The 12841-nt window shown below is 41.8% G+C and overlaps 1 protein-coding gene across 2 annotated transcripts; it reads right to left on the reverse strand.

Moving 5' to 3' along the window:
* Window positions 1-6979: 6979 nt before the first annotated feature.
* PMAIP1 (phorbol-12-myristate-13-acetate-induced protein 1) lies at window positions 6980-9960 on the reverse strand. 2 transcript variants are annotated; one of them, XM_069467935.1, is made up of 2 exons: window positions 9744-9960; window positions 6980-7173 (listed from the first exon to the last, which is right to left on the reverse strand). In XM_069467935.1, exons 1-2 carry the CDS (start codon window positions 9799-9801, stop codon window positions 7067-7069), a joined length of 165 nt encoding a protein of 54 aa, XP_069324036.1. In that variant the 5' UTR covers window positions 9802-9960; the 3' UTR covers window positions 6980-7066. The 2 variants fall into 2 exon arrangements, with proteins under 2 accessions (XP_069324036.1, XP_069324035.1); XM_069467934.1 differs by having other exon boundaries at window positions 6980-7171; window positions 9712-9960.
* Window positions 9961-12841: the final 2881 nt, after the last annotated feature.

Here is a 12841-nt window from a genome sequence, read left to right on the forward strand (position 1 = left end):
AGAGTATGTTTTAAATAGTATATCTACTTTTTTAATTTAATCAGCTTGTTCTAAAACTAGTATGGTCTGGGAGTATTACACACTGATGCCTTTATTATTATACTACCCTTCTTCCTTGTTTATGTGAAAGTTGGAGGAAAAGCCCAGATTTATCTTCCACGCTGTGTACTTGGCAAGGCCCCAGGAAAGGTCCTTGGCTTCCATGGTAGCTAACGAGTCATCTATAAAGTATTAACCTGACTTCCTTATATTGCTCTGTAACTACGTGTCTTTCCCCAAGAGAATTTTTATTTATTTATTTATTTTTCGATTTATTTTTTATTTGTATACATTCATGGGGTACAAGTGCTATGTTGCTACATTGATACAGGGCATTGTGTTGAAGTCCGGGCCTTCAGTGCATCCATCGCCAGAGCAACACACATTGTACCCACCAGGCAACCGCCCATCACTCACCCCTTTCTCTCCCCTCTCCATTGTCCATTCATTGTTCAGCCTCTGTTTCCACGTGTACATAGTATTTAGCTCCCACCTACAAGTGAAAACGTGGTGCTTGTCCTTCTGTGTCTGAGTTGTTTCACTCAAGATAATGGTCTCCAGTTCTATCCATGTTGCTGCAAAGGACATGATTTCATTCTTTTTTATGGATGAATGGTATTCCATTGTGTATATATACCACTTTTGCTTTATTCAGTCCTCTGTTGATGGACACTTAGGTTGTTGATTCCATACCTTTGCTATTGTGAATAGTGCTGCATATAACTACATTTTGAAAGTTAAAGCTTTACTCTTGATTGGCTAATTCTCAGAACCCTGTTCCTTTTAATGTGACATCAGCAAAAAATGTCAAAAGGCATAAAAGAGCCTTTTTCTCACTTTGGTTGCTGGTACTATAGAGTGTTGTACGTGTCATTTTTTTTCAGATGGGAAAAGGGAGATGTTTTTCTGATGAATTGATAAATGTGTGTTTCATCTAGGAATCCCTTACTGGAAAGTAACCGCTGTGAAACCAAAGGGCTTCATAACATGACCACCTGTTGATCTTTGCCCAGTCCTCAACAGTTGTCCAAAATGAATCATCAAGACCACAGACTGGTTAATTTAGATGTTCTTTTTGTTTTTTTTAAAATGGTCACAACAATTTCTTCCTTCATAACTTCTGCCTGGACTTCCTGAAATAAGGCAGAACAGCCAGAAAGCACACATATTGCTGTTTTGACAGGCTTCTTTTATTCCCTTTCCCTCTGCCCTCCCCTCGTTTACAAATAACTCCCGCAGGTCTGTCTTAGTAGGTGCTGTTTTGACTTTAGCTGGTAAAAAGCGAGCCTGAGTGGTGTTTATTTCAGATTTAATTCTATTCTCCTCCACCCCAAACTCCCAGGGGTGAGATGCCACCTTACCTTCCCTGTCTGGCTCACGCCAGCTTCTTGGAATGACCTGTGGCAGTTTATTGCTGGAGATGGGAAAGCCCCTATGCTAGGTGAATGCCAGTGCTGCAATTATCAGTCTTTTTTTCCCCACATATCAGCTGGCTTAATCATCAACCTTCCACCCTCTGAAAACACAGTGTGTAAAACTTGGCTGTATTTAATGAGGCTCTGGACTGGAAACAAACTAGCTTTGCTCTGGGGTGGGAACCTTTCCCCCAACCCCATGCTGGGAGCAAAGAGAAAACCATTTTGAGGTCAAAAAGGCCCAAGTTGAAATCCTGTGACTTCCCCTCATTTGCCAGTTGATTTTGGGGACATTGCTGGTTCAGAAGACCCTGCTTCCTCGACTGTAAAATGAAAAAGATGATACCTTCTGAATAGGAGAGTTCTGAGCATTAGGTGAAACAATAAAATTATGTTTCTTTTTTTCTTTTTTTGAGACAGTGTCCCTCTGTTGCCCAAGGTAGAGAAGAGTGTCATCTTCATAGGTCACTGCAATCTCAAACTCCTGGGCTCAAGCAATCCGCTTGCCTCAGCCTCCCTGAGTGCCAGGATTACAGGTGTGAGCCACCGGCCTGGCCTAACACAATTATGTTTCTAAAGTACCTGGCACATCACACTGATCAGTAAGCAGTGGTTACTTTGTGGAAGTTTTGCTCGTTCCGAATACAGACTCAAAGTAGCAGTATTGACCCTTGTGGATGAATGCAATTTGGGCTCCCTAAAGCCAAAAACAAAAGCAGCTGGGATTTGCTGTCTGTCTTCCAAGTTAACAAATTTGCACAGTCTCATCTCAGGGGAGAGCCCTTCAAGATTTTTCACTGAAACATTGCCTTACCCACATTTAGCCTTACCCACATCCAAAATAACTAGACAGAAACTTTCTCTCTCTTGAGTTGATGCTATATAAATTAGGACTTGAAATTTTATATTCGTACATGGCAAGGGGCTTCGGGCAGTTAAATAGCGTTAGTGAAACCCGTTATATACAGGGTGAAATAAGTGGTTTACCATCAGTAAGAGTTCACAAATTAAAAGCAGATGGCCTCATCATGGGGAAAGCTACCACTTCCCCTCCGGCTCCACCCCTGCCCTACTGCCTGCCTTCAAAAGTTTCGTGTTAGTCTAACAACCTTAATTGGGCGAGATTTCCATAGCTTTGTGAGAAAACCAGTCTCTAGCCCTCCATCTTGTCAGGAAAGTTAACTGACATTTTCTGGGCACTAACTAGGAGCCAGACACTGTGCCCATTCTCATTTCATTTGATTTTCACGATGGTTTGAAATAGATACGTTTTATAGCCTTTTGTAAGAAAACAGAGGTCAAGTATTTATCCAGAGTCACACAAAGAGTAAGTGGCAAAATGACCAGCTGATTCCAAAGCCAGAAGCAGTGTTAATTGTGGGGACAGCAACACTGTGTTTTTGAAAATAGCTGAGTAATTATGTGAAGTTGAAAATGGGCAACTGTCATAGGCTGTACTAGAGCTCATGGTGAGAGAGCATGACAAAAACAACAGAAGCCTTTTCCTAAAACACAAGGAATATCAAGGGGTTATTTGTACCTTCTGTGTTGTTCTATACTAGTCTATTGCACAATCTAAACCCAAGCCCAGGCTCCTTGCACCGTGCAATTTCTAAACCTAGAGAGCATTGAGCACAATCAATGTGTTTATAGCAGGCAGGGGGACCCAGAGCATGTAGTTAATAACCTGCTAAGTAAAAGAATCCAAAATCTCCACCTATAGCTCATCAACTTTCCCATTTCTCTGGTGTTTTGAAGAATAATGTTATTACGAAGAAGACCATAAGGGAAGAAATTATAGGTGAGTGTCAATGTTTCACTCTGAAATGACTAAATTGATTTCTGAAAGTTCTTAAAATAGAAACTAAAGTTTGCCCTTTAACCCTGACCTGTTACCTGAGGACATTCCCGTGATTACACACCAGGGTGTATTCTGTCAGGTGACCTCATATTTTCAGCTACCTGTAAAAAGGAACCGTGGCAGTGACACCACCACTGGGGAAACCGGCATGGATGGCAAATTCTCATTTCCAAGAAAATACTTGCAAGCCGGAGAAGTTCCCACTGAACTTCCTCTAAGACTTAGAATCAATGTTTGGGAGAAGAATTCAGAAAATAGCTTTCTGGGTTGTTTTTTTTTTTTTTTTGCTTTTTAAATCCACTCTTTAGGAAGCGGGAGGGGGTGGGTGATGGGAGGTAGCTTGGTGGGTACAGTGTTTGTTGTTCCAGTAATGGATGCACTGAAGGCTCTGACTTCACCGCAATGCAATATGTCAATGTAGCAAAGTTGCATTTGCACCCAATGAATATATACAAATGAAAAAAATTTAAAACAAACAAAATATTTTTTAAAAATCCCACTCTCCTGCTTTTTTGAGGAAATCCTTCAATTCCCTCTTACACTGTTTGAAATGAAATCAGGAGTCTGGGCTGGCAGGATTGGGACTCTGGTGGGAGACCTTCAGACCCCTTTGCCATCCTATTTTCTGATTCAAACTGCAAGTGATTTCAAACATGATCTGGGTCTCACGATAACAGAATAATTCTGGCTCACAGCAGTTGCCTGGCCCAAGGTCGCACAGCTCATTCGTGGTTTTGCCTTGAAATTCCAGCTTCCTGATTCCAAAGAGGGGAGCTCTTTGCACCACATCACTCATCTTTAAGGTGTCAGTTATCTTCCTGATGGAGTGTCCCCTCTGACATAGGCTTGAGGAGTTTGACAGGATTTTCACCATTTATTTGGTTCTTGCCCAGTGATTGAGGGGAGAAAGAGGGTTTGTAGAGTTATTGCAATGGATTCTAAAGCCCAAATCACAGCGCACACAGCCTTTCGACTCAAGAACAACTTATCATATTCACAGATAGATACATCAATACACACACAGAGAGAGAGGGATACTTCTCAAATATACAGACTATTGGGGTTTTCTTTCAAATATAAATGCAAGTAAAAACGCTAGTCGTTTTTGTCAGTCAACAGATACAATTATGTGAACATCTAGGAATTTTAACATTAAAATGCGGTTCTCAAAAAATATATATAGTTCTCATATCTGAAGATTGTGAATCTGTGCCTAAGCCTTCAGCTGTTACTCTTTATATAAAAGAAGAGTTTAAAGGGCACTTTTAGCAAAATAATTCTGGCTATGCAAAGAAGCTTAGGGTCAGGAGATACTCTTCCAAGGGCCCTAAACTCAAATCATGCAGATTGACCACATCTTTTCTGAAGCCAACCCCGCTCCCCCTCCCCTGCCCGCCCCCCCCCCCCCCCGGCAAAATCTTCCCCTTTGGGGCATTGTTATGTATCTTCTCAGCTGGGCATCCTTTGCTCTCCGGTTCTCCTTTTCCTCCATAATTCTTCCTCCCCCCCCCCTCGCCCCCTTACCATTTAAGGAAGGGAATTTACATTCCATGATGTCAACAGACTCTTTTTCAGGGCCAGGATGGGGTGAAGATGTGGCTCCCAGATTAAAGCCACAAACTAGGGATATCTCTTTGTTCTCACACTCAAACAGGAAGGCCACTGAGTGACGCCTACTTTTGCACATGACTAGCTTCGGATGAAGAAATCTTTGCTGCTCTAGGGCCCAGGCAAGGAAGGGAGAAGTCTGAGGTCACCTAAAAGGAAACCGCACAGCAGCTCCTTGCCTGGTAGACAGATCCAGGACTCAGGCTCACAAAATACCTCTAATTAGATCATGAACCTTTATAGGCTACTTTAAATAAACCACTCTTGGGACATTCATATGAGGCACTGAGCAGCTCTTAAGACCTATGCCTGGCATTCATTTCCTATCTTTCACTGCTTCCCCTCCCAATTAAAGTGATATGTTTCCTGACAGCAGAAATTATGCCAAATGCCTTGTATTTTTTTTTACTCCTCGCACTGGAAGGAGATGGTGCAGTCAAGAGATGTCTGCTGATGGAAATCAATTAAAATACTCTGGCTTAATAACGAACACTTAGATTACATGATGAAAAAATAAAACACACAGAAAAAAAGAGTGATAACTTTTAATAGTTTTATACTGCCAACATATCAACTTTCATATGTGCATACACATTTAAATACAGTTACAGACCATAAATACCCAAATGGCAAAATATCTACCTACCTCTAGGCAGAAAAAAAAAACTTTCCAACTAAATAAACAGCCCTAAGTAACACTGAAGAGAGCAGATGTGAGGTAATTTTTCATCAAAAGTGACTACAGACCATATCAAAATATTTTTACTTCAAAAATTCAAGTAGTTATAAAACCCTTGTCTCGTAACTCAAAAAATGCAACCTTAATACACATTTTCAAACAAAACAAAAATATTTTAACTATAAATAGGTAAAATAAATAGTTATTCCTGCTGAAATTCAATCATGACATTATTGCTTATGTATTTGAGGACTTTGTTTATAGCCCAGATCAAAAAAAAAAAATGAAACTTAGGAAACTCTAACAATCTACATAACACTGTAAAACAAATTATCCGTATGGATATCCATATATATACACGTATGTGTGTGCACATGTATATTCATATGTATACATGGGATTTTCATTCTAGGATGAGAAATAGCTTTCCTTCTTTTTTAAGAAAAGTATATTCTAATTATGAAAAAAGTCTTTATTTCTTTTAAAAGATCACTTTCCATAGGATAAGCATCGACTAATGAGAGAAGGACCATTTTACAAATTTTTAGAAACTTCTTTAGAAACACATTTATTTTCTTACCAAGTTACTTGACTATTTTACTAAGCTTTAATTACATCAATTAAAAAAATCAAGTTCTGTAATATCTTTTTCATTTTCCCTGGTTATACAAAATCCCCATACTCGTTTACCATGTAATATTCAATCTGCCAGAGTTTTACTTCCTATAAAATCCAATTATTTCAAAGTTACTTTCCAGTTTTCCATACTTTCCAGTTAATGCCCCCAGGAACACATTAATGAAAGGGCATCTGAACAGAAGCAATACAATGTGAGTAAAAAGAAACAAATTATCAACTTATTTTTACATTATGTAGTGACCTATGAAATAAACATTCACTATGACATTCAGTGTTCTCACAACAAAATGTTCTTTTAACAAGATTAATATACATAAACTAAATAGTATACATTGCTCTGGAGTTGGCATTGAAAAGAAAAACAAAACAAAACAAAACAAAAAACAAATATAAACAACACTGAACTGTTTCTTCCAGTCTTATCTGTCAACTCCTTTTACACCAAGTTGGGCAGGAACTTTCAGCAAAAAATACAAAAAAAATACAAAAAAAAAAAACACCCACACCAAAAAAGAATAATTCCTAAGTATAAAAGAAATGCATCACTAGTTACTTCCCTATTTTCAAGGTTCTTCCATTCTTGCTTTCAAATAAACAAAGGTTTTATAATGTCCTCACATCCCAAAGAATGACATCTGGGAAACCTCCAACAGAAATTCATTTTTGATGTATTCCATCTTCCAAGAGCATCCAAAAGCAAATGAATCCTCCTTCTCATTCCTTTCAATTACCATGAGATCTGTCTTCCAATTCACGAAATCTGTACCTACACTTCAGGAAACTTCCCTTTTGAAGGAGTCTCCTCATGCCAAGTTTCTGATGTAGTCAGGTTCCTGAGCGGAAAAGTTTGGCTATCAGATTCAGAAGTTTCTGCTCGAAATGCAGTTTGTCTCCAATTCTCTTGAGTTGAAGGGCACACTCCTCTTCGATCTCTGAGAAAGAAAGCAAAACATGAAAATTAACATTCACAATATTTCAGCAAGAGTAAGCAGCAAGAGTTAATGCGCCCATCTAAGTGACAAGCTGAGTATCTCAGGAAGCATTTCTCTTAGTTTGGCTTTATGTGCACCTGTTTTCTGAATATGAGAAAGACCACTTAGAACGCATACTTTTTTGCTCATCCTGGATGAAGCCAGTGTTATCTTCTAAATATGAAAATGTCATGGGTCAAATACTACAAAGAGTAATGTTAGTCTTTACCTGCCTCGGGTGATGTCATCCTTTTCTCCCTCATTTAAGGCCAGGGAACAGAAGTCAAATTCTAAACATGTGTGGTTTTCAAGTAGGAGTTGGTTTTTAAACTGTAGTAATTCATACTTTAGATTATATTCTCATTAACAGGCAAATCTAAATTTATTCTTTTCCTCATTAAAAAAACCTATTGATAGTTTCTCATAAAAGCCTCAAAATTTATTCTAAAATTAAATCCACAATCTCTAAATATTTACATATTAATGTAAAGCACCTTCTTCCTATAAGCCCAGTCGGGACCAATCCATTGCCTTTATGCAGATGAGCGAAGTAAAAAATATGTAAAGTTTCACATAGCACTTTTTAGAATTGAGGTACTCTTAACTGAATATTATTTTTAAAAAAATGCTGTAATCCAACTTCCAAGTAAACTTTTGTCAGTAAATGCAACACTGACTATAATTTGAATTTTTTTGAACATTTCAAAGTGCAACTTAAGGGCTTTTTGGTCACCTTCATGATAAGCATTAAAGAGCATTATGATGACAAATTAAAATCTGGTGTCTTTTTTTTAGGCCAGTCAAGTGAAGCAGTGGGACTGGAGAAGGAACAAAGGAATCTGTAACAGGTTGTGATCAATTAGTTGTAAACACTACTTCACTTGGACCAGCTATTTTGTAAATAGACCACGAAAAGACCATATTTAGGCTCAAAATAAATGAAAACTGTAAATATACAGTAAAGCAAAAAAAATTTTTTTGAGATATGGTCTCACTCTATATTGCCCAGGCTAGAGTGTAGTGGTGTCATCATAGCTCACTGCAACCTCAAATTCCTACCCTAGCCTCCCACGTAGCTACAGGCCTGCTCTACCATATCATGCCTGGCTAATTTTTCTATTTTGGGGGTTCTTGCTAATGTTGCATAGGATGGTCTGGAACTCCTGACCTCAAGCAACCTCCCCCCTGCCAGCCTCCCAAAATGGAAAAAAAAATTTTAAACCTACATTTCAACCAATTTTTCTCTGTAAGGTGAGTGAAATCTTCCCTACACCAAAAGACCTAATAAATTCCTAAGATGCTATTCTTTATGGGCTAAAGGGTCAAACATTTTGAAGTATTTACAAAGACATGTTCTTTTCAGTGAGTGGGATATATTAAATAACCTACAATTAAAAAAAAAACCGCCAGAATCATTCAGTATTCTGTATTTTGTAAGCCCTGAATTCTAAGTGGAAAAATTATCTTCCACAAAATGGGGGGGGAGGGGCGCAGAACATAAATAGTTCCCAGTTGTTTCCTTAATTTTTTGTTGCAATTACACAACTTATAAATGTATTAATGTCTAATCAAGGATACCAGGTACTTCCTGCTGTCCCTTGTTCTTGGGAACTAAGAACATAGGCTCGGAGAGTGCTAGGCACAGGTTAGGGCTTCAGTAACTGGGTCAGAACTCTTAGCCATCACAAAAGGTAGACAAAGCTTTTTCTACCCCAGGCAAGAGCCCGAGAGAGCAGCCTGCTGCTAACCTACCATGCTTCACATTAGCACGAGCTCCCTAAACCGAAACTAACCTTAAAAGGGGGCCTATAATCTGACGCAATGGCAGCATGACCTACACAGATTTGGAGCCCTGGGCCTTACTGCCTTCCTTGCTACAACCCTTGGCAGATGACTGCCTTCTTTGATAAGACTCATTTTCTAAAAGGGGGTTGCTGACCTGGAAAGTTATGATGTGGTTCTATGTGGATGAAGGGAACGGAGTGGGGATGGATGAAAAATGATGGGGGAACAACTCCTATTCTCCTATCCCCAGCCCCCGAAATATCGACGATTAAATGCTAGTCTTACCAAGTAAGACTTTCCATGCTCCTGAACACAGGGATCCTTGCGGGGCCCGTCTCCGGGAGCGCTGGGGGTCCAGGGGGCTTCGCAGCCCTCTCCCGTCCCACCTGCCGAGATAATGACTTTCTCCTCCCGGCCGCTGCCTACACTTGCACTTGTTTCCCCTCGTGCCCCCGGGAAGGGTAAGCGGGCAGGAGGGAAGAGCAGAGAAGGAGCTTTCTGCCCCGGCTAAAAATGCAGCTTGTGTCCCTACCCCAAACCGGGCTCCCTCCCTCGCCGCCTCGGCGGTCCTGGGAAAAACCCCAGAAGAACTTCCTGGAAGCGCCACTAAGGCAGGCGCTGGGGCGCACACCTGGCCCGACCTTGAGCCCCCGTATAGCCTGCGCCCCGGCCCCGAAAGGCTGACCCCGGCCGGACCGAGACCGAGACCGAGACCCCGGCCCCCGCGGGCCCCAGCCGGTCAGTACCTGTCCGAGCCCGCGTCGGGTTCGGTTGAGCGTTCTTACGCGCCTTCTTCATGGGCATCTTGGCAAGTGCCACCGCGAACTCTGCCGAGGACCCCAGGGTGTCAGTCCCCCAACCCGAGCACCTCGGGCGTCTGCGGGACGCGTACTGCACACGGGCAGGGCGGCGGGACGGGGTGGTGGGACCGGGACGCTAGACGCACGGAGCAACCCAGTGCATCAGACAGTCCAGGGGAAACCGCTCAAGTCCCTGCACCTCAGCCCGCGCTCTGAATTTATACGGAATTTCCCCGGTGACGTGGAGGAAACTTGATGCCGGGCCCGCCCCGTCCCCGCCCCTCCGCCGGGAGCTGGCGCGGAAACCGAGCCAGCCGGGGAATCCCCCGCCGAGCGCGACCGCGGGGACGGGCTCCCGAGCCGGGTGGCGCGACCGCCGGGACGAATCCCGAGCCGGGGTGGCGCCGGCCCGCGGCGGGGGGTGCAGGGCGCTCGGCGGACGAGACCCTGCTCAGTCCGAAATTACTTCCTCAAAAACGGGGGTGGGAAGCGAAGGGGTTGGGACGTCGAGTCAGCCGCAGTGGTGGCGGGGCCTAGGAGTGGCGAGAGGGGTAGGGTTTTCCTGGGAGGAAAATTGGGGGTGGGGAGCCACCAGGCGCCTGGTCCTTATCGTAAATTGGCAATTAGAGACTTCTGTAAACGAGCCCGGAAAGCGTTCCGAAAAGAAAACTTTCCGAACTTGGAGAGGAGTATGGGGACCTCCAGGAAGTGAAATGAAGAGAACTGTAATAATAGTAGAGGAGATGCCACAGGCCATGTGACAGTACCAGGTCAGAGAACAAATTGAAATGTCGGAACTGTTGGGAAGTTACCGCAAACTGAAACCCTGGTGCCAAGCAGGAGAGCATTGTGTTGGAGCTAGAACGGGTGTGTGTGTGTGTGTGTGTGTGTGTGTGTTTTAGGTGATGGCAGAGGGAGGGGGCTGGTTAGCATATTCTCTCCAGATACGCGATATTGCTCACTCTGGATGTTTAGTAACACAAAAACGACTGGATCATTATTACAGAAAACGTTCAGATCTTTTGTAGGAGGGATTGAGATATCTGGGAACATTTAATTATTTGCACAATGTTTAGTGGAGCCTAGAATAATTGTAGTATTATGCAAAGGAGTAATTAGGAATAGTTAGCATGCATTGAGGCCCACTTCCCGCGAAGGGCTTTAGTTCGCACCTTCTCATTGCCTCCTGAAAACAACCCTTGGAAGCTGGCATTCTTAACCATCGTGGCCACTTTACAGGTGCAAAAGCTGAGGTTTATAGAAATTAAGTAAATTATCCAAGTTCACATAGGCAGAGAGCAGTTCTCCATCTGAACTCACACGCAGTCCCACGGGGAGCAAGAGCTCTTAGCCACTATAGCCTTCTCAGCAATCCCAATTTCTTAGAAATGTGTACTCCTATATTATCTGTGCCGTTTAATGCAGAGGTTGTAAATCAGTTGCTTATAGCTGCATGGGCTCCCTAGAAACGTTTGGTTTTCGTGAAAATTTAAATTGATTACCAACATTTAAAAATTGAGAGATTGCAGTAAAAGCCAAGATTCTGACATCTCTTGGAAACTCAGAAGCTCTGACAACCTGGGATCCATTTTCCAAAAGTGCAGAGGAGGCTGGAAGTGTGGTCCAAGCCACCCCCTTTAGAGGAAACGTGGGTGCTCCTGCTCACCAACACTTCTTGCTGTTTGCTGTTCTCATTTACATTATCTATCCACGGTAGGCATTTGAGCTTGTTTATTTATCTTAAACCATTCAATCTACACAAACCAGCAAATATTTATTTATGGCTTGGTCCTGCTGAAGGAATAGACAGTGCTACAAGCATGGAACAAAACTGCTTTTGAGTGTAAACAACATAGTTTTAGGGCCGATGTTTGGTGTTTTTGAGTGTGGTAAATTCATAAGGGTGAGAGAGAACCGAATTCAGTTCTCACCATATAACACAGGAAGCACGGTGGAGACGCTGCCATGAAATCTATTATGTCCAACCTGGTGACTCAGAACCACTGTGGCCCTGTCCACACTCATTTTGACAGAATACACGAGGGACACCATTAATTACCTGATTGCATAAATTAGTAAACTTCTGTTCAAATCGTGCACCCTGAAATGCAGCAAATGTACTCAACAAAAGAACAGCCAGTCCTGATATTGTTTACCTACAAAAGGTATGTTAATCCTGTCCTCGAACATTATCATTATAAAGGGTTGTTGATCTCCTGATCCGTACAGAATACCAGCTTTAGGCAACTGGGCCTTTGGGGGAATTGAAAATTCAGCTTGTGAAAAACAAAACGGAGAAGAGAAGTGGGGGGAGATGGGCCTCGGAAATGGGTCAAAATCAGCTGGATTGTGAAGGACTTTTTAAAATTTTGAATTTCAGGTGGTCTATAAACTCTTTTTCAGATTTAACATTTTATGAAGAGAATTAAAAGCAGAATGTGAAAAGCCTCTCTTAACTGTATATCTCTCTGGAAGAGGGATGTATCATTTAATGTTGGGCTTGCAACAAATGAAAACATGGGGATATTTTTGCCAAACAAAATAATGAATAAAGATTAATCATGAAGCATTAGAGTCCCCTACTCTCTGTTGAAAAAAAAAAAAAAAAGGACCAGTAAAAAGGACAATTTTTAAAAAGATTACCAGATTATCCTTTTTCATGAAACAAGTTAAAAAATGATAGCACAAATCTGGCCATGTCTGTGTTGTCAGAGTGTTAAATATATATGCATATATAAAAAAACACCGCAACAAACACGATTAGTAATAGAACAGTCGTTCATATGTTTCATGTGGAAAATAGGATTTGACAGCTAAACAAGAGTGTATGAGATATGAATGAGGCATATTTAGAGGCAGCCTGGGATGAAATATACAGCCCATAGACCCGATTCTGTTTATTCTAACAAGGGAACTTGTTTTTTCCTGTATAGCATGTTTGTTAACAGGAAATTAGTCGATGATTTGATAACTTAAATCTTTCTTTAAGACAGACACTGTGCGAGGCTCCTGCCCCCACGGGCCCTAGGGTGGAGACACTAACA

This window comes from Eulemur rufifrons, chromosome 5 (assembly GCF_041146395.1).
Source record: "Eulemur rufifrons isolate Redbay chromosome 5, OSU_ERuf_1, whole genome shotgun sequence".
Classification (NCBI taxonomy): domain Eukaryota; kingdom Metazoa; phylum Chordata; class Mammalia; order Primates; family Lemuridae; genus Eulemur; species Eulemur rufifrons.

Excerpts from the sequence above, each read along its gene's own strand:
- PMAIP1 (XM_069467934.1), bottom strand. The coding sequence starts at position 9,801 with ATGCCCATGAAGAAGGCGCGTAAGAACGCTCAACCGAACCCGACGCGG. Across the intron at positions 7,172-9,711 it reads TGGGGCCCGCGGGGGCCGGG|ATCGAAGAGGAGTGTGCCCT; the intron begins GTCTCGGTCTCG and ends TCTTTCTCAGAG.